This window comes from Hoplias malabaricus, chromosome X2 (genome assembly GCF_029633855.1).
Source record: "Hoplias malabaricus isolate fHopMal1 chromosome X2, fHopMal1.hap1, whole genome shotgun sequence".
Taxonomy (NCBI): Eukaryota; Metazoa; Chordata; class Actinopteri; order Characiformes; family Erythrinidae; genus Hoplias; species Hoplias malabaricus.
This window is the reverse complement of record NC_089819.1, coordinates 12,487,604-12,513,045: the sequence shown is the minus strand read 5'-3', so window position 1 is coordinate 12,513,045 and position 25,442 is coordinate 12,487,604. Positions and strand designations below refer to the sequence as shown.

The following is a 25,442-nucleotide window of genomic DNA, read 5'->3' as shown; positions in this document are numbered from 1 at the left end:
AAGACCAGGGTTTATTATTTATAGCCACATAGTTTCGCCTGTGATTTAACCTCCATGGTTTTGCCCAAGAATTCAAAATAAGCCTTTAAATAAAGTTTAAGTTCATGTTTAGACCGCATGGTCAATCTACAGTATGTAACCGGTATGATCTGGTCTACATACTGTAGCTCATACGTCTTAGTCTCCAGTTCAGTCTGCATGGTTCAGCCTATGTAGCTCATGTGGTTTAATCTTGTTTAGCATGTGTAGCCCTTATGAACCAACACTGTATAAACCTATGCGGCTCATTTGATGTACTATCAGGATTAGCCTTAGTTAAATTTAGGGCATCCTAAGCCTTTAGAAGCATTTGATGAGCATATATTTTCACCCACTCTCCTGAATTCAGCTTCATGTGGGAGGGCATGGCAAATGAATGAGATACCTAATGCATGTCATGTCAAAATCCCACTCTAAATGTGATGTGTCACTTTATTTTATTGTCAATGAGTTACAATATTTGAAATAAATTCTGGTGGAGTCTGGAAGCTAAAGATGTATGTGTGTGTGTGTGTGTCAGAGTGTGGGGACTCATCATATAGTCTTCTACAACAGAGTGTCACTGCAGTGCAAAGCATTTGGGAAGCACTGCACTAAACCATACAGAAAATACCATCAGTCCAGAGACTAAATCACATGGTTTGTATAAACCTTTATCTAAGATCCAGGAATGAAGCACTGTAGCACTCCTCTTGAAGGGTTGTCCCATTTCAACTGGGAAAATTCTAATTACTACAAATTGCAACTCAGTTCCAAGGAGCAAATTGCCACTCAAAAACAAGTTGTTGGTGTAAAAATAAGAAATGGAATTTTGCCTTTGTCTCTGGTCTGGTTTCTTTGGAAAAGTCTGTAGGGTTCTTTTTTTCTTTGGTTTGGGTGGTTTTGTCTGCATGTTTTTTCTCTGGTCTGGTTCGGATGTGAATCACTGTATGGTTTAGTCTCTGGTCTGGTTCGGATTGTTGTGTTTAGTCTCTGGTCTGGTTCTGATGGGACTCTGTATGGTTTAGTCTCTGGTCTTGTTCTGATGGGACTGTGTATGGTTTACTCTCTGGTCTGGTTTGGATAATTGTGTTTAGTCTCTGGTCTTGTTTGGATGGGACTCTCTGTATGGTTTCTTCTCTAGTCTAGGTTAAATGGTTGAGTTTAGTCTCTGATTTGGTTCCAATGGGACTCTCTGTATGGTTTAGTGTCTGGTCTGGTGTAGATGTTTGAGTTTAGTCTCAGGCCTGGTTTGGAAGGGACTCTCTGTATGGTTTAGTCTCTGGTCTGGTTTAGATGGGACTCTCTGTATGGTTTAGTCTCTGGTCTGGTTTGAATGGGACTCTATGGTTTAGTCTCTGGTCTGGTTTGGATGGGACTCTATGGTTTAGTCTCTGGTCTGGTTTGGATGGGACTCTCTGTATGGTTTAGTCTCTGGTCTGGTTCTGATGGGACTCTCTGTATGGTTAAGTCTCTGGTTTGGTTCTGATGGGACTGTGTATGGTTTAGTCTCTGGTCTGGTTTAGATGGTTGAGTTTAGTCTCTGGTTTGGTTCAAATGGGACTCTCTGTGTGGTTTAGTCTCTGGTCTGGTTTGGATGGGACTCTCTGTATGGTTTAGTCTCTGGTCTGGTTTGGATGGGACTCTCTGTATGGTTTAGTCTCTGGTCTAGTTTGGGTGGGACTGTGTATGGTTTAGTCTCTGGTCTTGTTTGGATTGGACTATGTATTGTTTAGTCTCTGGTCTGGTTTAGATGGTTGAGTTTAGTCTCTGGTTTGGTTCAAATGGGACTCTCTGTTTGGTTTAGTCTCTGGTCTGGTTTGGATGGGACTGTGTATGGTTTAGTCTCTGGTCTGGTTCTGATGGGACTCTATGGTTTAGTCTCTGGTCTGGTTTGGAAGGGACTCTCTGTATGGTTTAGTCTCTGGTCTGGTTTAGATGGGACTCTCTGTATGGTTTAGTCTCTGGTCTGGTTTGGATGGGACTCTATGGTTTAGTCTCTGGTCTGGTTTGGATGGGACTCTATGGTTTAGTCTCTGGTCTGGTTTGGAAGGGACTCTCTGTATGGTTTAGTCTCTGGTCTGGTTTAGATGGGACTCTCTGTATGGTTTAGTCTCTGGTCTGGTTTGGATGGGACTCTATGGTTTAGTCTCTGGTCTGGTTTGGATGGGACTCTCTGTATGGTTAAGTGTCTGGTTTGGTTCTGATGGGACTGTGTATGGTTTAGTCTCTGGTCTGGTTTAGATGGTTGAGTTTAGTCTCTGGTCTGGTTTGGATGGGACTCTCTGTGTGGTTTAGTCTCTGGTCTGGTTTGGATGGGACTCTCTGTATGGTTTAGTCTCTGGTCTGGTTTGGATGGGACTCTCTGTATGGTTTAGTCTCTGGTCTGGTTTGGATGGGACTGTGTATGGTTTAGTCTCTGGTCTAGTTTGGATGGGACTGTGTATGGTTTAGTCTCTGGTCTTGTTTGGATGGGACTATGTATGGTTTAGTCTCTGGTCTGGTTTAGATGGTTGAGTTTAGTCTCTGGTTTGGTTCAAATGGGACTCTCTGTGTGGTTTAGTCTCTGGTCTGGTTTGGATGGGACTGTGTATGGTTTAGTCTCTGGTCTGGTTTGGATGGGACTCTCTGTATGGTTTAGTCTCTGGTCTGGTTTGGATGGGACTCTCTGTATGGTTTAGTCTCTGGTCTGGTTTAGATGGTTGGGTTTAGTCTCTGGTTTGGTTCAAATGGGACTCTCTGTATGGTTTAGTCTCTGGTCTGGTTTGGATGGGACTGTGTATGGTTTACTCTCTGGTCTGGTTTGGATGAGACTGTGCATGGTTTAGTCTCTGGTCTGGTTTGGATGGGACTGTGTATGGTTTAGTCTCTGGTCTTGTTTGGATCGGACTGTGTATGGTTTAGTCTTTGGTCTGGTTTAGATGGTTGAGTTTAGTCTCTGGTTTGGTTCAAATGGGACTCTCTGTATGGTTTAGTCTCTGGTCTGGTTTGGATGGGACTGTGTATGGATTAGTCTTTGGTCTTGTTTGGATGGGACTCCCTGTATGGTTTAGTCTCTGGTCTGGTTTGGATGGGACTGTGTATGGTTTAGTCTCTGGTCTGGTTTGGTTCAAATGGGACTCTCTGTATGGTTTAGTCTCTGGTCTGGTTTGGATGGGACTCTCTGAATGGTTTAGTCTCTGGTTTGGTTTGGATGGGACTCTCTGTGTGGTTTAGTCTCTGGCCTGGTTTGGAAGGGACTCTCTGTATGGTTTAGTCTCTGGTCTGGTTTGGATGGGACTCTCTTTAAGGTTTAGTATCTGGTTTGGTTTGGATGGGACTGTGTATGGTTTAGTCTCTGGTCTGGTTTGGATGGTACTCTCTGTAAGGTTTAGTCTCTGGTTTGGTTCTGACGGGACTGTGTATGGTTTAGTCTCTGGTCTGGTTTGGATGGGACTCTCTGTAAGGTTTAGTCTCTGGTTTGGTTCTGATGGGACTGTGTATGGTTTAGTCTCTGGTCTGGTTTGGATGGGACTCTCTGTAAGGTTTAGTCTCTGGTTTGGTTCTGATGGGACTGTGTATGGTTTAGTCTCTGGTCTGGTTTGGATGGGACTGTATATGGTTTAGTCTCTGGTCTGGTTTGGATGGGACTCTCTGTATGGTTTAGTCTCTGGTCTGGTTTGGATGGGACTGTGTATGGTTTAGTCTCTGGGCTGGTTTGGATGGGACTGTATATGGTTTAGTCTCTGGTCTGGTTTGGATGGGACTCTCTGTATGGTTTAGTCTCTGGCCTGGTTTGGATGGGACTGTGTATGGTTTAGTCTCTGGTTTGGTTCTGATGGGACTGTGTATGGTTTAGTCTCTGGTCTGGTTTGGATGGGACTGTATATGGTTTAGTCTCTGGTCTGGTTTGGATGGGACTGTGTATGGTTTAGTCTCTGGTCTGGTTTGGATGGGACTGTGTATGGTTTAGTCTGTGGTCTAGTTTGGATGGGACTGTGTATGGTTTAGTCTCTGGTCTTGTTTGGATGGGACTATGTATGGTTTAGTCTCTGGTCTGGTTTGGATGGGACTGTGTATGGTTTAGTCTCTGGTTTGGTTCTGATGGGACTGTGTATGGTTTAGTCTCTGGTCTGGTTTGGATGGGACTATGTATGGTTTAGTCTCTGGTCTGGTTTGGATGGGACTATGTATGGTTTAGTCTCTGGTCTTGTTTGGATGGGACTATGTATGGTTTAGTCTCTGGTCTTGTTTGGATGGGACTATGTATGGTTTAGTCTCTGGTCTGGTTTGGATGGGACTGTGTATGGTTTAGTCTCTGGTTTGGTTCTGATGGGACTGTGTATGGTTTAGTCTCTGGTCTGGTTTGGATGGGACTCTCTGTATGGTTTAGTCTCTGGCCTGGTTTGGATGGGACTGTGTATGGTTTAGTCTCTGGTTTGGTTCTGATGGGACTGTGTATGGTTTAGTCTCTGGTCTGGTTTGGATGGGACTGTATATGGTTTAGTCTCTGGTCTGGTTTGGATGGGACTCTCTGTATGGTTTAGTCTCTGGCCTGGTTTGGATGGGACTGTGTATGGTTTAGTCTCTGGTTTGGTTCTGATGGGACTGTGTATGGTTTAGTCTCTGGTCTGGTTTGTATTGTTTTATTTGTTTGATTTAAACTTGTGTCTGGTTTGCGAAGTTTAGCCTTTAAGGATTTGACTGTGTTCCAGCCCCTGGTGTGGTTTGAAACGTTTGTCCTGGGAATTTATTTGTTTGAATTAATCTCTGTTCTTTTATTTTCTGTTGGTTTGGCTTGTTTGGTTTAATTTGCATAATTTGGACTACGTAACCCATAGTCTTATCCATAGTCCGTATCCTTATGCTCCACAGTTCCTGCCAAATTCTGCTCCTTCACACACTCTGTGAGTGGTGTGTATGTCTAGTAGGGTCAACATCTCTCTCTCTCACACACACACAGAGTTTGATCTCATGCTCGTAACTTGGAGAAACATAAAATCCTACAGAAAAGCGGGGGTCAGAGTCAGACGTAACTCTACCCCGGATTTCTTTCTGCTTTGCATTGCAGAAAATATTTGTCTTTTTCCCCTTCACTCATAAATTTCTTTTTCTCTCTCTCTCTTTTTTTCCTTCCACAGGGGCTGAAATAGCTACCAGATGTGGAAGCAATCTGTTCTTGTTGCCATAGTGATGGCCGGGTCCTGAATAGTGCTCCTAGATATGGGGGGAGGCTGTTTGTGACGACCTGGAGCTGGAGTCTACTCCAAAATCTAGAGATGTCTAGAGTAGCTTTCAATATGTCATACATCTCTCTCTCTCTCTCTCTCTGTGCATGCAGATAACTTACTCCCATGGCTTGTGTGGTCCTGGTGTTTTGTTTTATTGGTGTGTGTGTGCATGTGTACAGTTGTCTAATTTGACTAGTTTGCAAACAAGCTCAGTCCCTAAGAGTCTGTTGCTGAGGTGAGGTCAAATGGATAGAACACATATAGGACACTCATATATACAATTAATCACTGTGTTTACCCCACACTGCTTCTAATTATAAGCTCTAATTATAGACTGACATCGGCAGTGCCTATTTGCATATTATAAAACTTCTGCTTTCATTTACAGTATTATGCAGCTTTTGCCGCCTTTAATTTATCTCATAGACATCCATGCAGTTGGAAAGCAATTAAACATCAAACTGTAGTCATATGCAAATAACCTATGCAAATAATTATCTATATAGTTAAAGGTGAATTCCACTGAGGTTCATAAATGCAAAATGAGGTCATTAATATGTAAACAAATTCATTCAGAGGTGTTTAATGTGAAGTGCTCTGTTTCAGAGAAACATACAGAGCTGGAGAGTTAGGAACCAGACGTCTGAGGAGTTGAAATCCTCCAAAAACACTACAAAATGTCAATATTTATTCAAAGGTTTATGGATGCCTGCTTGGTGAATGATACCAATAGGTGCTTCACCCCTTTCCATGCAATAACAGCTTTTATTCAGGATAGGATTACACTGTACGCTGGAGGTTTCATGTGCACAACTGAGGGCATCCGAGCACATGAGCATTAGCTAAGGTCAGGTACTGATGCTGGCTGATTAGTTCTAGATAACAAACCCCACGTCAGTCTTCGCACCATGTTACTTGGAATGAGTGTTTTCATATTAACTACTGAATTTTAAGAGGTTATATGCTAACAGTGCCATTCTGTAATGTGGTATGTAACAGGATCAGTTGTTATACTGTGGGGTAGGGCTTATCTAATTATTACATTCTATTGTATTATATTATTCATTGTTATTGCATACAGAAGGTCAACTGAGCTAATGTCATTATTGTTATTAATGTGGAAATCAAGTCAATTGCATTTGTACCTTTTTTCAGTACATGACCCCCCCCCCCCCAAGACCTCTTCCCATGATGCTTTGGCTCCCCCACCATCCCCCCATCATAAAAAGGGAAGGTAAGAAAAACGAGTAGCTGTACAGAGCACATGATGCTTTAACTTCTGGGCTTCAAACAGACGCCCAACTGTTCCTGCATGAAAGAGGCTGTTGTGTGGCTGCTGCAGTTTGCCAGGCAGCTCCTCAGGGCCCTCTGCTCTTTGATGAGTGCATGACCACTGCAGCAGCCACTAAAGCCACGGTCGGCCTCCACTCGCAGCTCAGAGCCAGCCAGGAGTCAACGGACACTGTGAAATATAAAATATCAATTAAGAGAATGGGGGTGGGGCAGGGAGAGGCAGAGACAGATAAACAGACAGACACATTAATATATGACCTATAGAGAAATTCTGATGTAATCCACGCCTCCAGGTTCAGGAGCTACAGGTTTCATTTTTATTTCAAAAGAAGATAATGAACAAACAGACACAAACCAAAAGAAAAGAAATGAAACAAAACAACTCCAAGGCCACAGTGAGTCTCTTCAGGTAGGGGCCCGGTCAGGCCTCGGTCAGAGCAGAATACAGTCCTTCAGTCCTTAAAATCCTATCAATACCTTATTCTGTTTCAGCGTCTGTGCAAAAACATGAAAATCTGTTCTTTGTCATAGATCCAACAAGAGAGAACGGAGTAAAAACACAGGACGTTACGGGTTATACGAGTAGATAGAGCTGACCTCCCACTGACCTCTGCATCATACGACTTACTGTTCGTAGAAAAAAACAATACCTTCCACAGAGAAACGTGAAAAAGGACATGGAGTAGGCGGTTAAAACGTACATACACATACATTTGTACCTGATGTTTGAATGAGAAAAACAAGGAGGGGTTGGGGTGGGGTGGGGGTGGGAGCTCAGATCTGAAAGCCAGTTCCTCTGACACCAATAAGACAAGCAAAAGACAAGTTGTATAAGCACAGCTTACAAACACAGATAAAATTATTATTATCAATATTATTATTACAAAATATCTTGGTATGTAGAAAAATAACCATTATAAAAAGGGACATTTGTTGTACCATAAAAGGAAGATTGTACATCAAATTCAATAACACTGAGCCACAATTATCTTCAAATGCCTTTACTGTCCAGTTTTCCTGTCACCATCTTTGTTTTCCGGATGGTGTATTCCCAGTTCGATCCGAGAATAACCTGCAAGTGCTTTAAAGCTTAAAGATGTGATCCTCTCTACAAATAGCTCCTCAAACGTATTCATTAGATTTGATGAGAAAAGCTTGGTTGGTTTATTTTAGCTAGCGTTTATGTGGTCAGCTTGTTATGGGTGAGCTTGTGGGAACTAGCTGGATGGAACTTGTCCATGAATGGTGTCCTTAAAAAAGCAGGTCATCAGGATTATGTGCTTGTCTTGCGGTGGTAACTAGGAGAAGTGTACAGATGAGAAAGCTATGAAAGTGTAAAAAAAGCTGCGTATAAAACAGTAATGCTAATGTATGCAGGCACTGTAGAGCTGTACAGCTGTGGAAGTGCACTTCTGAATTATTACTATTAGTCACGTGGTTATACACATTGGTAACGCATCATACAAATCCACTGAAGCTTAGCAGATTTGGGCCTGGCCAGTATTTGGATGGGGGACCTCCTAGGAAAGCTTGGGGTCAACATGGGGTGTTGTCCCTGTGGTCAGTGTGGATCCCAATGCCCATGTGAAGTGACAGGGACACTGTACTGGACTAAATGGCACTGACCTTTGGATTAGTTTTAAAAACGAGGTCCTGACTCTCTGGGGTCATTAAAGTTCCCCGGACAGGGCTGTTACCCCGATGTCCTGCTAAATCTAGCACTGTGGTCACTTCTGGCCTCGTCATCATCCCCATCTTCATTTGACATATAAAGCACAATGAACTGCACTCATGGATAATGGCTAACAATCTGGAGAATTCAGCCGAGGCACACTGAGAATTCACAATGAAAAAAAAAATAAAAATAAACACACAAACACTTGAGATATTTGTTCAAACCCAAAACAATCCTGTTCTTTCCTCCTCCATTCAGCTGATGTTGGCCTACATTAACTCCTGCTTTATTTCCCCCCAAATTTAGTAGTTGCCAATTCCACCCACTCGCTATGTCTACCCTTAGATAGTGATGCCACCAAGCTGGGAAGAGGAAGACTAGCACAAGCTTCCTCAGAGAAAAGAGGAGCAACTGAATATTTTCAACCTGCTGCAAAATGTCACTGAAAGCTCAGCACGCTTGGAGGAGAACACCACAACAATTCTGTTACAAATATGACATCTCTTGGGGTCAGTGCTTTACAATTCTGGGAAGATTTATTATTTTTTTTTTTTACTAACTGTTATAACACTGCTGTGAGTATTTGACTGAATTCGGCCACAAACTTTAGTAAAGTCAGGCGTTCTAACTCACCCCAAAGCTAGTGAATGAAGTTCCCTCAGAGGTGGAGAGCTCAACGTCTATCTAGCTGACAGTTGACACTGGGCTTGGTGGAGCATTTGCTCTGAAGCATCCAGGTGCTGTAATCAGTAATGTAGGGCATTATTCAGTGGTGGTGGTCAAGTCTGGAGTGAATCTGGAGTGAATTCTTTCAGGATACGGTTGGGTTTGAACTTTCTTCAGCTCTGCTGAGATTTAGACTGAAATTTCAGGCCTCATTTAAAGTCAAGTACAGAAACCTACACACCAAAAGGCCTCAGACTTACTACCCCTGGCAACAATGATGGAATCAACAAGCATCAAGTATGTTCACCCAGATTTACTCGCAGAATATACACACATCATAGATATGACACAAAGCTATTTTCATTTATACACTGAATATTTGGGCTTTGTGAAAAAAAAACAAAAAAAAACGTAACTCATTTCGTTCAGGTGACGGTTCACAGCCACTGATCCATTTCCACAGTTTTCTATTTTTTATATATATTTTATACATTACATTTTTTCACATTTAGAGTTTTCTAAACTGAACCATTGCTGTTTTCTTTTGTCTACCCCTATGTTTCCCATGTTGTTTATACATACACCAAATCTTGGACAAAGCTGAGTGTGAACCTCCAACAAATTTTTGCCACACTCCTGGCTGGATTTCCTTCTTGAAGGAATTTTATATCCATTTCCATTTGTTCAGATGACAGCTCCCACATTGGGGCCATGTTTTTTCATTTAGTCTAGCAGCTTGGTAAGTTTGGTAAGCACTCCCTTTTAACTGCAGACTAATTTGCATTTTAGACTCATGCTTGTTATTACAAATTACAAGGTGTTCCATCATTTTCCCCAATTGCCATTAATTATAATAATTTGTTTGAATTATTTTCAGATGTTTCACAAAGCCAGCATTATCAGCCCTTGGAAAAAAAAGTGTCATATCTCTGATTTGTTTACTTGCTTTGAAGTAATAATCCGGGTGAACATCTTCTAAATTTGATGTTTTCGTCATTTATGCCAGGGGTGGTAAAAATGAGCACTAGCTCCATTTGTTAGTTGTTAATTCTCTCTGTCTGTCCCTTCCATAAAAGCAGCACCAGACATTGTTTATGTAACTGTAAAACCACAGCATCTATCAGTATCTCATCAGTCTGAGGTCTGTTGTCCACATGCTCTGATTGGAGCCAAGGTGACAAACAGCTCCGTCACTGCCCCTAGCGCCTTCAAAAACTAGAAGGAAAACAAACTACAGAAGACTAGACCAGGGGTGTAAACATTACAGTAATTCATTTCAAATAGGATTCTTTAGGAAATTATTCAATGCATCATGTAATGCCAAACTTCACTATAATTCAATTGTAATATATTATACCAATTCCAAATGACTTTTTAAAATATACTGAGCGCACAGCATGGGCTAGGGTTAGGATTATGATTATCAACACTTCAGTGTTCCACATTAATATAATTACTTTTATACCACCTGTGTTTAAAACTGATCACCCGCTTATCCAGTTCAGGGTTGCGGTGGGTCCGGAGCCTACCCAGAATCACTGGGTGGAATGCAGGAACACACCCTGGAGGGGGCGCCAGTCCTTCACAGGGCAACACACTCACACATTCACTCACACACTCACATCTATGGACACTTTTGAGTCGCCAATTCACCTGCCAACGTGTGTTTTCGGACCGTGGGAGGAAACTGAAGCAACCGGAGGAAACCCACAAGGAGAGCACACCAAACTCCTCATTGACAGTCCCTGGACCCATGTGACTTCGGTATGAATCTATCATACAATCTAAATGTCTTTCTGCTAATATTGGACTTATAACTCACTCACTCACATTTAGCAGTAAATGAGAATATTTTCTAGATTTTCCAAAAGGGGGCACTACTATATCTTAAATAGCTTTTGGTGCTTTATAAGAGAAGTGCTCTCAATCAATGATACTCTATCTTTGTTTACATCTATTTAAATGAAATGAAAGACAGTGTGCACAAATATTGAAACGTTTCTCATCTCAAGGAAAGAACTTGGGGATTTCATCATCTAAGATACAAAATATCATTAAAGATTCAGAAAATCCAGAGAAATGTTTATATGCAAGGGATGAGGCTCAAAATCAATATTGTCTGGCTGTGGTCTTTGGGCTCTAAGGTGGCATTGAATTAAAAAACACTCATGTTTCTCTAGCAGAACTCACTGCATGGACTCAGAAACACTTCCCTATCCCCACACTGTCTCCACAAATGCAAGTTAAAACTCAAAGAAGAAAAAAATGCAAAGAAGAAACAATATATAAACAGGATCCAAAACACACCCTCTGGGCTAATTTACGATGGACTGAGACCAAGTGAAAAAGTGTCCTATGGTCCAACATATCAAAATTTTGAATTACTTTTGGAAATAATAAATGCTGCATCCTCTGGGCTACAAAAGAAAGAGACCATCTGACTTTTTATAAATGCACAGTTCAAAAGCCACCATCCCTGATGGTATGCGGTGCTTTAATGCACATGGCTGTGAAGGCACCGTTAATGCTGAATGATATATACAGTATTTGGAGCAACATGCTGCAATCCAGACAATCTTTTTTCTGGGAAGATTTGCTTATTTCAGTAAGAAAAAGCCAATCCACATTCTGCTCACATTACTGCAGTATGGCTCCTCAGTAAAAAAGTCTGTGTGCTAAACCCGTCCAGATTTGTCACTCATTGAAAACAATTGGTTCGTTAAAAAATGAAAAAAAAAAAAATACTATAATGGAGACCCCAAGATGTTGAGCAGCTGAAATGAAGAATGGGAAATTGCTGGCATAATATAAAAATCTGCAAATATTTTTCAAAAAAACAGTACATTTTCTCAGTTTCAACATTTTAAAATATTATCTTTGTGCTATTATTAATTATATATAAAGGGTTCAGATTTGTACATCATTCTTCTTCTTTACTTTTTATTAAGCAGTATTTTTATTTGCACAACATCCCAACTTTTTTGGAAATGGGGTTTGCATGTATAGTATTGAGAACTGTATTGAAGACATTGACTTCCTGGAGTCAAAGAGCCTGAGATTTTAAACATTTTCACAAGCATTGATTTTAAGAACCACTCCAAAAGTGATGTAGAAGAACCAGAACTTTTAGCTGCATTTGTACACCCCGGGTCTAGGCACAAGGACAAGTGTTAAACAATTCTCCACTATGCAATATTTGCTAATAAGCAGATAAAATCACTGTGTATTAAAGCAGCATTCTAGTATCTTTGGACCCCTTTCACTTATAAACAGCTGGAAAGGAACCCTCTCCACAATTCAGAACATGTATAACTCTAACAACGTAGACTCAAACTGGAACATGTGAATTGGTCTCCAGACCAGGGATTACGCCTAACCCTAGACTACACAACAATTTGTGCTGTGATTTGCCATTTAAAGGAGGATATAGTACAAGACTAGGCTTAATCCTCGTCTGGCAAACCACCCCGAGAAAAGTGATTCATGAACTAACCTGAAAAAATGTAAATAGCAACAACTGCCAACTTTTGTATATTAAAAAGCCTCTTGCTAGGCTTTTCTGATGTAATTACGCACCGCCACACAGGGGCTCAATGGTTGTGAATATAAACACAGAGCAGTGTGTCCATGTCAGCATCTGGTATGTGTATCTGTACTGGTGGGAAATGTTTGCATTAACCATTGTACCATTTTGTTTACACTGAGAGGGATACTAAGTTGTTGATAGGCAGAAGAAAGCTTTTTGTGGTCATAATGTTAGAACACAGGATGACCTGAAATATTGCTCAATGCACTTTTGGTTAATGTAAAAATGCTGGAATATAAAATAAGCTTATTACAATACGTCCATTTAACCTTATAATACTGCAGAATTCCTTTCAAAACTGTACAAACTGGAAATCTTTCAAGGCACGCATGTTCACCAGTGATTGTTCCTTCTCCATGTTCATCCTGGACCTCAAAAACAAAACAAAACAAAACCAAAAAAAGTATAAATCCTATAAATCCTTCAGAAGAATAAATCCGGTATGCAGCTCTTCCATTTGTTTATCATAAGCATGAAACATGAGAGCATTAGGTGAAAGGTTAAATTCACTATGGGCAGACACTGCCCAGTTATTTCCAAACGCAGCGTCTATTTGACCATTTGAGGTGGCATAATGGCCGTTTTTGGAGTGGCCTTAGGTTCTGTCTCTGTTGTTCCCTCCTTGCCTTTCTTTCTTGGTGGTTTTTTAATGGGTGTTTTCTTTGGTGTTGCATCTCCTGCATCCCCTATTTTGGTCCCATTTAAGGCCTGCTTTTCTGGGCTTTTGGGCTCAGGGGTCGTGGAGTCCGTTACAGGAGCCACCATCTTCTGAAGGTTACTGGACGTGGGAAGGAGCGGTTTATTGGCTGCGGTCACTGAGCGCTTGGCCTTCTGGGGTGGTGTGGGCTTCTCCCTATTGGCCTGGGGGGTGGACACTCCATTGGGTTTGATGCCAATGGAAAGCCCTTCGTTACGGTTCAGGCTCTGGGTCTTCTCCTTCAGTTGAGCAGCTAAAAGAGTGGCTGCCTCCGAGTTCATATGAGGGTGCATGATCTTTGGGCTTTTGGGTGGTTCTTTGGGTGTATCCCCACCTTTCCTTTCAGAGTGGAAGTTTCCGATCTTCTTTAAGGCATTCTGGACCGCTCCGTTGATGTGTTCAATGGGGTCTGAAGCTTTGTGGGTTTTGATCTTGCTTGGAGATTCATTTCCGTCACCCTTTTTAGCATCAGCATTCTTTTGCTCACCTTTCTTACTTGATTTTGCCTTGGATCGCTGCTTCTCCTCACTTTTCCCAGAGCCTTCAATAGAGCTCTTTTTCTTTTCTTTAGGTGGAGATGGTGCCTGGCCCTTCTCAGGTTGGTTGGATGATCCATGAATCCAGGACACTTTGGGCTTGGTAGAGGGGTCCGGTGGACGTGGTTTGGTCCTCTCTGGAGATGGAGCCTTGTCATTGACTTTGGTGTCAGCTGCACTGTCCTCCTCCTCTTTGAAATGTTTGGAGAGGCGAGCGATTCGGGCATACAGAGCCCCCATGGCTAATTCAGAGCCACTGGTGGAGCCCTCGCTGTCGGAAGATTTCAGTAGTGGCTGCTCACTGCCATCATTGGCAGGATGCTTAGTGGCGGGTCTCGTGTCTTTGAGAGATGTGTATTCTCCAGCATCGTCCTCAGTCATAGACACAGCATTCTCTAGAGTGGGGTTAGGGCTAGGCTTTGCATTACTCTCGTTTATGGTATCTGAAACAAACAGAAAATGGTGGTTAGGAAAAGGAAAATGGTTTATGAAAGCAAAAAAGTAATAAAAAGTCATATTTCCTATTACCCAATGCTCTATAACAGAATAAAATACAAAGTCATCACAGTATCAAATTATTCATATCAAGAAGGCTTACACCAAACTATTCCTCTAAGCATAAGAAAAATGTGTTCTTTGGACCAACTAATGCAAAAACACCGTAGATAAACATGTACAAGCTGTTGAAATAGTATTTTAAGGCAATGAGAAAGAAACACCTTGAAGCAAGTAAGGTTTATCTCTATTACTGTAATTGGTGCAACTTAAAAATACTTTTAAAACAGCCCTTGGCTCTTTCTCACAGCACACATTGCTGGTTGTCAGGGCCCGATTTAAGAAAACATCATACATTACAGTTCTAAACACTGCCCAAGGCGATTCTTTGAGTGTTTCTGTGTTTTTAAATTTTTTTTTCTGCAAACCAAAATTGCTCAGAAAACACCAATCGTTATTCCCCTCCTGCTCAAGCATTTCTGAAAAAAGTGATTCATGACTTGGTAACATTCCCACTGCTGACGCTGCCATTTGTGCCTTTTCCTGTTTGTATTTTTGCATTGCACACACACATACAGTGTGCACGCCTAAAGGCCTGGCATTACCATTCCAGTAAGCCTGTATCCACAATCACTCTCCATCAAATTGGGTCAGCGCAAAGAAAAAATTGTTCTGAGACTGCTCAAGTCCCCAATCGCCTCTCCCTATTGGCTAAACAGATGGCTTATCTGCGGTGGTTTCCACAGTGACTCACCTTCGTGGGGTACGCAGTAAACAGGGCCGTCTTCGCTCGTCTCAAAGGAGGAGAAGGACTCTTGAGATGACCAGGACGGGGTCGGATGCTCGGCCACTGAGGGGGGCTCGATGAAGCTGCAGTTGAAGGTGTTCTCTGGGTCGTGGTGGGCTACTGGACATTTGGAAAGAGGAAAAACAAACACAGGGGTCAGGGCCAGCAAGCACAGGAGAGTTCCAAGGTATCTGCCAGAAACAAAGGCTCTTTGACCATTCTTAGTGAAACAGTAGGACTTCCAGCCCACACAGGAGACAGGGGCAGACACCCTGCAAGGAATAAGTGCAGATAAGTAGTAAGAATGAAAGTAAATGAGTTTCTAAGTGCTTAAATAAATTAATACTTGTTTTATTCTGTTTCACAAGGAGATAGGACATTTTTGTCCTGAAGGCCTTACAGATATCAGAGGGAAGAGATATTTCTTTTGCTTCTTTTTAAATGTTATATTACTCATGTCATACTCATGGCAACACTGTATTTGAAAATGATCTTAACATAAAGAAAGATTAACCCTGTTATAAAGTAATATTTGGAAAACAAAGAACAAGATCAACTTTATGTCAATAATCCCAAGTTGATATCGATGTTTTATAAAGTAAATGGCACCCCACCCAGGAAATACTTGTTGAAAAGACATTGACAATGATTTGGCCAGGCGTCTCAGCCGTCTGAACAGTGTTTATATTTGGTTGATAAAAAAAAAAAAAAAGTCTACAAAACAATATCACTCTTTGTCTAAAAACTGGTTAAAATGTGGACGAAATCAGACGTACCCAACAGAGCCCAAATTTCAATGTCTATTTTTAGGCCATGACTTATTGACCAGGTTTAGCCCAAAAGACAACAGTCATATGACGTCTGGTGTTTGGTGGGGCTGTACTGACAAAAAAATGAAGGATTTTGCTCCATCTATGACTGTAATGAAAAGCCATTCCAAAATAATTAAACATATGATACAATTACTAAATGCTTATGCTTGTGTCACATAACTTTGTAGACATAAGATACAGTACATTATAAACTGTACTCCCTGTAAATCTCCAGCTTACGCTCAAACAAAATGCAGTGTAATTACATGAGATGAGATATGTGAAGATAACTTGCGTTTTCATTGGAAAATATTTGGTTTAGGATGGGCCTCCAGACCTAATGTAGGTCACCTTGTTTTTTCAAGACCAGGACTGGCCAATATTGTTTCTGCTGACCTACAGGAGACGGACAGCTGTGGGATGCCTGTGGTTTATCCTTCACATCTGCTTTCGGCCAGTTAAGGCTGGAGTAGGCGCTAACCACACAAGCCTGGCCTGTTTACAGCTCACCGACACGTGGTACAGGCTATTTGGCTTTTTAACTAAACTTTCCTAGGAAGCTCTTTTCCCTTCTGAGGAGGCACATGACTTTCTGAAAGGATTGTTAGAGACTATCATCTCATTTTACTCAATACACAAACTCATACAGAAAGGCTGAAAGACAGTCTAAAGACCATTAAGAGCTTTCATTTTCACATTAACATTTACATCTCATGGACAAAGCCAAAAACTAATCCGTTTTTATGATTTATTGCATTATGAAAACAAGGACTTCCATTTACGTTAAATCACAATCACTGCCTTTTGATTCAGAGTCTCAGAGGGTCCCCATATAACAATAACACACACGGTTGTCCATCGCAGGGCTTCACATACTCACCCAGTCACTCACACCAGTGGACAGTTTCACACAGCCATTCCACCTACCAACATGTGTCTTTGAATTGTTGGAGGAAACTGAAACATCTGGTTGAAACCCACGCAGAGCCAAGGAGAACACATCAAAATCCACACAGACAGTGACCTTCTGTGGAGTTGGGAACCCAGAACTCCAGGACCCTGGAGCTGTGTGATAGTGACACTACCTGTTTCACCACCATGTCGCCACAGAGGAAAAATAATTAAAAATAAAAAAATATATTTAACAATTAACAACTTATTTGTCTCTTTTGTTTAACTGCACAAGCAGCGCTACCATGCTGCCAAAATGGCAACTTAATGTGATATTTGATTATTTTTTGACTCGGTTACTACACTATAGCCTCTTTCACATATGAACTTCTGAGAAAATCTAGAGAAACTACACAGTACTGAGTCTGGACTGTTCCCGGAGAGGGTCCTTCCTACACTCAGACTCAAATTCTCCAGGACATCAGTGGCTGTGTTCACCCATGAACTGACTCTGACCTTACCCAGAGATTTACTAGGGTGCTAGGAGGATAAAGTCTGGGTAAAGTCCGGCACAAATGTTGCGGGTGTTTGCTTTCACACACATTGAGCTTCTCCAGTTAAACTCCAGAACAATTCTGGGTTGCTGTGCATGTGTGAAAGGGATTTATGAAAAATGTAAACTCTATTACCACATACAGCAAAACAAATAAAAGTAAAATATTTAGAGAAAACAAGGGCTGAACGTGGAAACTTTTATACCTTTGTTCATGCACAACTGGAAACGAATAAACCCGGAATAAACACCGAATAATTCAAAGAATAAAGGCTCTGCTCTTCAGACTAACAAGCCCTTGTCACCTAGCAAGCATGCTAATCACACAAACACATGCCAGTACCACATGGTAAACTGGTTCAACATGCAGCTGAGAAATGAGTTCCAGAAGACTGAGGGCTTTGTTGCTGTGGGTTTAGTGAGAAGCTGACAACTGTTCAGTTTTGGTCACTGACAGACAGCACTGAGTCTGACTGGACTTGCCTTGACGCCACTACAAACCCATACTCAGCCATGAGTGTCAGACAGACGTGCATTCCTGCCACATCCAGCTATACTGTCCCCCACAGCTGCGAGAAGCAGAGTCTGCACAGAGACAGCAGACCTGCTTGTATGCCAGGTCTGGTTTAAAATTTATAATAAACATCAATGTAATTTAGGGCTAAGCTAAAGGTCATGCTCATGACCATTGCATTGTGTGTCCATCCTATACTTAGCATGGGTATATGGAGCTGGTAAAAATATCACATGATTTGTTGAAATTTGTTTACATATACTATGCCCTGTATGTACCAGTTTAACAGTGACTTCTGTAGTTAAAAACCAGACATATATAAAAAGATATGATAATAAGTCAGCATGTGGTTCTATAAGGGAATAATAGACATGGGGCACAGTCAGTCTACACTGTACACAGAAAAACTGTCACTGTGGTGGTACCCTCAACGGTACACAGTTGTATCTCCAGTAAGAGAACATAATTGTACCTTATCTTATATAAACTTTATTTTAAAATCGTGTTATTTCCATCCCCAGGTCTTATATAATGTTCATGTATTTTACACAGTTCTACAATGAAATATTCTGTAGAAGGGAATGTAATGTACTTTTAGGGAACACAACTGGACTTAAACATCACTGTTATGCCTTTAAAGGTACATTTACATTTTAGGTGCCAATTTGCATAACATTCTTCAAGGTTCAAGCCATGAAAAGACATCAAAAATGTGTAAACAGGTCAAATATGAAGAATACTATTACAGAAGACCCCCACCCCCTTTCTCGCTCTCTCTTTTGAGGCCTGGCTATAGCTCTCTTTCCTCTGTTCTGCTCTGTGCCAAATCGCCTGAGTTCTGTGTGGATAAATCACTGCTCCCAAACAGGCTGAGGTAAATTTGGTCACTTCCTGTTTCAGGCTGCCCCAACCCCCCACTCTCCTGGAATGCTCAAGTTGCTGGAGCCCCTCTGAGGATAGAGTTACAAAAAGAAGAGAGGGAAAAAGGAAAGAGCAAGAGAGAGAGAGCGAGAACGAGAGAGAGAGAGAGAGAGAGAGAGAGAGAGAGAGAGAGAGAGAGAGAGAAAACGAGGGGAAAATAGTGGCAGACCTCAGTGCGGCCAGCGGCCAATGAGGATAGCAGAGCAAGTGGCCAGCAAAAAGAAATGGGGGGATGGAAGAAAGACAGAAAATAAGAAGGAAAGGGGGAGAGCAAAGTGAGTGAGAGAGAGAGAGAGAGTGTGACAGAGAGAGCGAGGGGGGAAATAAAGGAAAGAAAGCTGTCTAGGGCTTTGTCTAGGCTTCGCTAGTCCATATCCTTATTCCAGCTTCCACATGGTTTTATTCTGCACTGGCTGATAAAATAAACATGGTTTTGTGTTTTGAATTTGGCCGAACATTATTTAGTTTCACTCTACTTTGATTTGCCAGCTGAACCGCTGACGTTAAGAATCCTCGCTCCAAAACGGCGGTCACACTCCCAAAAAATGCCATCTTTTATTGCTTTCGGCTCCTTATTTGTTTAAGTTGTATTTTTTCCTCCGTTTTTGCAGCTCCAGGGCTTTTATTGAAATGCTCTGGAGTTCATCCTCACCCAAGTGGACAAAGATGTTATTGTTTCAGTGTGGGTTTTTTATGCTGGCCTCATGAACACAACACTTTGACTTATATGATGTGGCAAATTAGCGAGAAAGCACATGTCTCTCATAGGGACCGAATGGCTTGGGGCAAGACACCTCTGTGAGTGTAGCCTCTGTGATTGTCTATAGGTCACGTACTGATATAAACATTTAATAAAGACAGCTCATTTAATCATTTAAATATGTTTAAATGTTTATTAACCATTAAGAAACTTAATGAAAGTATAATGTGATTTTTTTATGGAATAGCTTTCTCAGAAAATAACAAATGTTAAAAATTGATAAATGTACCAAAAGATGGTGTGTCACAGGATAGGGGCATTCCTTAACAGTTTTAAGGAAATAGTTTAAGTAACTCAGCAATGACCAACAAGAATGGGATCTGTCCTAGTATTTTGTTTTAAATAAACATTGTGTGAACTATCGAGACACAGATAATTCCAGTTCTAATGGCTGTCATATCTCAATGACTCACTTCCTTGCAGAAGGTTTTATCAGGCAGGCGGGAAACAAACACTTGTACGTAGTTATCTGTTGTTCATAGCATAGACTGAGCTTTTCACAGATATAGTGGCAATGTTTATAAAGTTCACAACATGACCTGCTATGTTAAAATTATTCAGGAATGTCCTTTTAAGTTATGAAGTAGCATTGCAACTAAATATCCTCGTGTCTGCAGATGCTCATGCTTGTATTATGGAGGGTTGTCCTGTGATTTGCCTCTGAATGTTAAGAAATTACTTCTCCAACATCTCCAAAACTCAGGACAAGTTTTTGTCAGATATGAAACACCTCATGAAACTGGCTTGTAACTTAAACCCAGTGTGAACCCTACGCCGTACCCTGATGCACACCTCTCCAGAAATGTTGGTCAGTAGTTGGACGGACATTGTTTAAGGTGAACCAAAGTACAAGAACGTGAACTCCCCTTCTTCACAAACAGAGACTGTAGACAGCAGCAGATTCATGGCGAGGGATTTCCTCAGACATGGTGTGAATGTCAGGGATGAATAAAAACAAAGGAAAACAAAGGAAAAATACAGACATCCCTGGGAAAAAATAATTCAACGAGAGTTATTTGGGACCACGTGGGAAAAACATGCCGACTTTTAATTTGTTTCTTTTCGGGCACCTCATGTTTATGCTCTGTCCCAAACAACAATATAATCCCTAAATAGTGCACCTTATAGATTTATAAAAAAAACAATTCTACTACACCACTAAACTGTGTACTACATAGTGGCGAGGATTCCGATTCAGAATCGGAACTCCACACTCTACTGGTGTGGAGGTGTAACTGCAGAGCACTGCAGACATCAAGTGTAAACGCTAACAATGGCATAGGGCTCTTGCATAACGTACAGTGTGTAGGCTCTGTGCTGAGTCAATGCAGAAGTATAAATTGGCCTTTACCCAGATACATACTCATTCACAATCGGTTAGGACCAGATGTTATTTCACACATAATCACTCATATTTAGGGACTGCTACACAAGGGGTTGCTATGGTTTATAATCAGTGATTATTTAAATCCTTGTAATTTGGCGAATTGACCATTTCAATTATTCTTTCATTCACATTCTGTTAGCACTTCAACCTAATCACGGTTGTGATGCAGACGGTGGCTACCTGAATCATTGAGGGCAGCGCAAAAACACACAGTAGACAGGGTAGTAGTCAATCACAGAACACTACACTCTCACCCAGTCGCTCACACTCTCACACCTGTGGACAGTTCAACTTAAAATTAAAAATTCACTGGACAGAGTGAGATTAAAAACAAAAAAATACACATCAACCAAGGAACCAGAAAAGGTTCACTGAGGTGATGTTTCCTTGGAAAAGCCTACAACCGACAACGGCATATGCTCCGTATTAAATGGGAACACTGTACCAATCAACTGCACTACAAGATTAATATGTTTATGCTTCCCTTTTATATTCTCCCAAAAACATGCCTCCTAACAGTGCACCGGCCAATATCGCACTGCTGACCACAAGAGCATTGCACAGGGGTCGCATCCTGGCAAAAACAGAGGAGCCTTTGATTGAGGATCACTCACCACACTGAGCCCTCCTCCACGGGAGTTTTAATAAGAAATAGGGAAATGAGAGCAGAAACTGGAGGGGAAAAACGTCTGTTTTGGGTTCAGAATAATACAGACACACAGCCCTACAGGGAGCCAAGAGCAATACAGCCACTACCCAGAGCATTCCATTCAAATGAAAGCAACAAGAGCCCAATTGGGTAGCAGCAGCTCACTTTCAGCTCAACTACAGCACTTTACCGCTGAGCTCAGACCAAACCGAGGAAGAAGAGACTACAGTAGGCAGCTATTACCCAAGATGACATGATGTGCTCAGTGTCATGGCGACGCTCGGCAGAACATCAACAACAAACCCTACTATGGGTCTGCAATTTATTGAAACTATAACACCATGATGCACAAAGACCTTTGAAGCTGTATTATTTCACTTTTTGAGGTTGGAAGAGGCATGTTTCCAAAATAATATTAAAAGCTTCGAGAACCAAGCTTTCCACTACATCCAGTTATGTTGGGCTAGTTATACTCGCTTTTCAGGATTCAAAGTCATGTTCCTCTAGCAATATGCAAAATATTAAATCAAATTTAGGTGGGATTATAGATTGGATAATGTAAATATCACCATAGTATCTTGGTTATTTTAGTCCTACGAATGTACCGTGTCAGTCAGTGTCCTCCCATATATGGAAAGATTCCAGGGCCTATAGCCAGCTATAAAATGAGCTGTGGATATAACCATAGGTTATATTATGCGTACTGACATACTGACATGTGTTAACATTCATCTCAGTAACTTAAACTAAGATTCTTCTCCTGTGTGATTTGCCCATAAATATTACATTACATGTAATAACATTACAATAGCCCATCTCCCCATGTAAAACTAAGCTTGTCCAAATAGGGCTTTAGACAGCGAAGCTATTTGTAAACGCCTGGTACAACCTTTCTTTAATCAGTGATCTTTAAAAGGAGAATCTGATCCTTTAAACATATCTGTTGTAAAAATACCTTCTCATATCTTACGGTAATGCTGCTTCTTCCTTTAGGGTGAGCTTTTCTGGTTAAACACTAGGAAAATCCCCTCCAGATATCATATCTTGAGGTTCAAGGGGACTCTGGAAAACTACAAATATGCAGCATTAGTGTGTTATCCAGTAGACTAGCTTTAGCATTTGCTTCTTCATATTTTCTACATTCAGTTGGCAAGTTATTGGTAATTAGATCAGTGGCTAAGCCAACTGTCAGGACTACCTGACCCTGCAGGGATTCCTAATGCTTGTGTGATGCACGCTGGGAACTGCAGTGTGAATGGAAACTTGATGGAAACTTTATATTGCTTGAATGAAAATAATATGAAATTGTGAATTCTGCCTGCCCAGAGCAATGAAGAAGGAAACTACTGGGAATAAACATTATTAAACGTAGCCCACTGTACTTAAACCCAAGGAGATGTAATGCAACATAGCCCTCAAGAACACAGCCATGAAAAGTCACTATAAAAAAGTAAACAAGAAAACGAGAGGAAAATAACTGCGCTATATATGATGCATAAGGGCGAACAAGTAAGAAAAAGAAAATGAAGACTACTAACATTCATAAAAATACACTTCAAAAATGAAAACTATGAACATGGTTTCAATAAACAGATGTGCCAATACCCTAAAGAATAACATCCATCACTTCACTGATGCTTGTCCAGCCTAGTAATGCTGTTTTGTAAGCTCACAAATGTCGACATACCAACAACTTTGGGGAGCTTCTGTCTCCGGAGGGGGATTCTGGGTAGCTTGGTGCTGATTCGGCTAAATCGTCCACACAGGATTCTCTTGGCCTTCTTACTGTTAGTAGAGCTGTCCTGGTCTTGACTGAAAGCAGGAGGAGGGGATTAGATCAAAGAGCACATCCACACTTTGGCCAACATGTGTTCTGGATCTGTCTGAGTGGGTTAAGAGCTACAAAACCCTCCACTTTACACACTAATGTTAAAAGTCAGAATGCAAATTTAGAGCCTTTACAAACTGTAAAGTTGGACATAACACCATTCTGAGGTGGCTGAGATTGACTTAGTCCATTCCATTCCTTTTTGATGGAATGAAGAATAGCACTATCTGTTGTTCTGAAATATATAAAAGAGAGTTTGTAATGGCATAACAATTTCAGAATCACCGGGTGCAAGGCAGGGACACACCACAGCTATAGACAGTTGTGCATGGCCAGTCCACTTACCAAAGTGAGGTTTGGACTGTGGGAGTAGTGCAGCTGGTTCTTTCCAACAATAAATAATATCTAATATTATGTTATAGCTCTACAATTTCTAACAGACAACTGACAGAGAACTGATCTAACAAGTTTGTTAGAACATTTTGTGATGGTATTTTAAACAACAGTCTGTACAGTCTGTCCAACACAGAAACGGTTGTGATATAATAGCCTATTTTTTTGGGTGGAGCTTGGAGCGTTCGGTTCCAGAGAGAAACTGAAAACAGACTGAAGAGTATAACTAGACCGAAGTGAAGAGTTGATATATTGGGTCTGTGTGAGCAATTAAGGCAGTTTGGAACTTTGCTGACTCACCTATTGCGGTTCTTGTTGCTGCAGAGGAAGCAGCAGCAGAGCAGAGAGAGAAGGACAAGCAGCAGAAAGGACACCAGCATCCCTGCAGCTATCACACCCATCCGCTGGTTAGGATCTGAGGAAACCACAAAGTAAAACAAAGTTTTGAAAGAGCTGATCAGAATCAATTCAGGCTAAAGCTGTCAGCAGCCAATTTCAGCATAACACACAATAACTGGAGAGTGGATAGCAAGAAAACCATTTAGAGCCCAAAAGTATTGAGTATAAAGCTGTCATTACCAATGGCCTTAGTAACTGAGGACCCTACTGAATTTTGACAGGTACATAATAAACAAATGCTATGTTGAAACTTTAAAAGGCATGCAGTACGTCTGCCTTCCAATTCTGAATTAATTTAACATCTAGTTTAAAGATAGGAAAGATAGTATGAAGATAGTGTGTCTTTTGCTCTGTTAAATTGCTGTTAGAAATTCAATTAACCCAAGATTTTGAGGCAGTCTAGTAATCAACTGTTTAAACTGTTTTTTCCTTTTTTTTAATGGGCTAAAATTGACATGTACATCCTTTACATGGATTCTGCAATACTTCATTTTATTTATTTTATTACATTTATTACAGTCAGGAAAAGTCAAATAGGAATTTACATACACTATAATGTACACTTCCAACTGATCCACTGCCAATTTGGGAATGTCAATTTCAATCATGTATGTAGATTTATTTCTGAAATCAGATTGTTTGTGTCCACATTGCAAGTTACAGATGAACAAATCCGATTTGTTTAGTCACACTTCCTTGTGTTAGTCACATTAGTTGTCATAGCAATGATACAAAGCAGGGATAGTGATAAACGGAGTTTTGATTCCTTTGTATGTCTGGTACATGTGAAGAATTGACAATAAAGCCGTCTTTGACTTGGATGCAGGCCTAAGAAAGCTCACGGCAGGAAGGCAAGCGGAATTCTTGAATCTCAGACTGACCAGTCAAACTGAGCCACGTGTTCTGAGATGAGATCTGAATCTGATTTGAAACCACATGTGATTTTGTGCCTTGGTTGGGGAAAGGTAGATTTCACGTGCCTGTTTGCCATTCAGATTGCAGAATGTCTCCATGCTCAAATCAGATACGCAGAAATATCGGATAAAAACGGCCCAAGTGCCCACGAGTGCACATGCACGATTAAGTGATTTATCTACTTGGCCAAATTGTCTAATCTGTCTAAACGGTCTGCAGTCTAGGGGGAGGTTTCCCATCTGTTGTGATTTAGCGGCTTTAGCTGTGTGTAGTGTGGTGTGAGAGATGAGTGGAGAGTCAGAGACTGGGGTCATGCATCTTCTCTGAACACAGCTGTGTAGAGGGTTGAGATGGTGACATCATTACGGGCAAAAATTTCTGCTGACCTTTACCACCCATGTTGACTTTCTCTTCCTGTCTTTTTCCCATTTGCTTTTTCGGTCTCACCCCCTGCACT

At 41.1% G+C, this 25,442-nt stretch overlaps 1 protein-coding gene across 1 annotated transcript in view; it reads right to left on the bottom strand.

Moving 5' to 3' along the window:
- Positions 1-11,682: 11,682 nt before the first annotated feature.
- The window catches only part of LOC136677185 (scavenger receptor class F member 2-like), a 37,573-nt gene continuing 23,813 nt past the window's right edge, over positions 11,683-25,442 (bottom strand). The window contains exons 8-11 of the mRNA XM_066654633.1: positions 23,972-24,086; positions 23,138-23,262; positions 14,931-15,083; positions 11,683-14,124 (exon numbers count right to left, since the gene is read on the bottom strand). Of these exons, the coding sequence (XP_066510730.1) occupies positions 12,998-14,124; positions 14,931-15,083; positions 23,138-23,262; positions 23,972-24,086 (1,520 nt within the window). The 3' untranslated portion in view covers positions 11,683-12,997. The remainder of the gene's footprint in view (positions 14,125-14,930; positions 15,084-23,137; positions 23,263-23,971; positions 24,087-25,442) is intronic.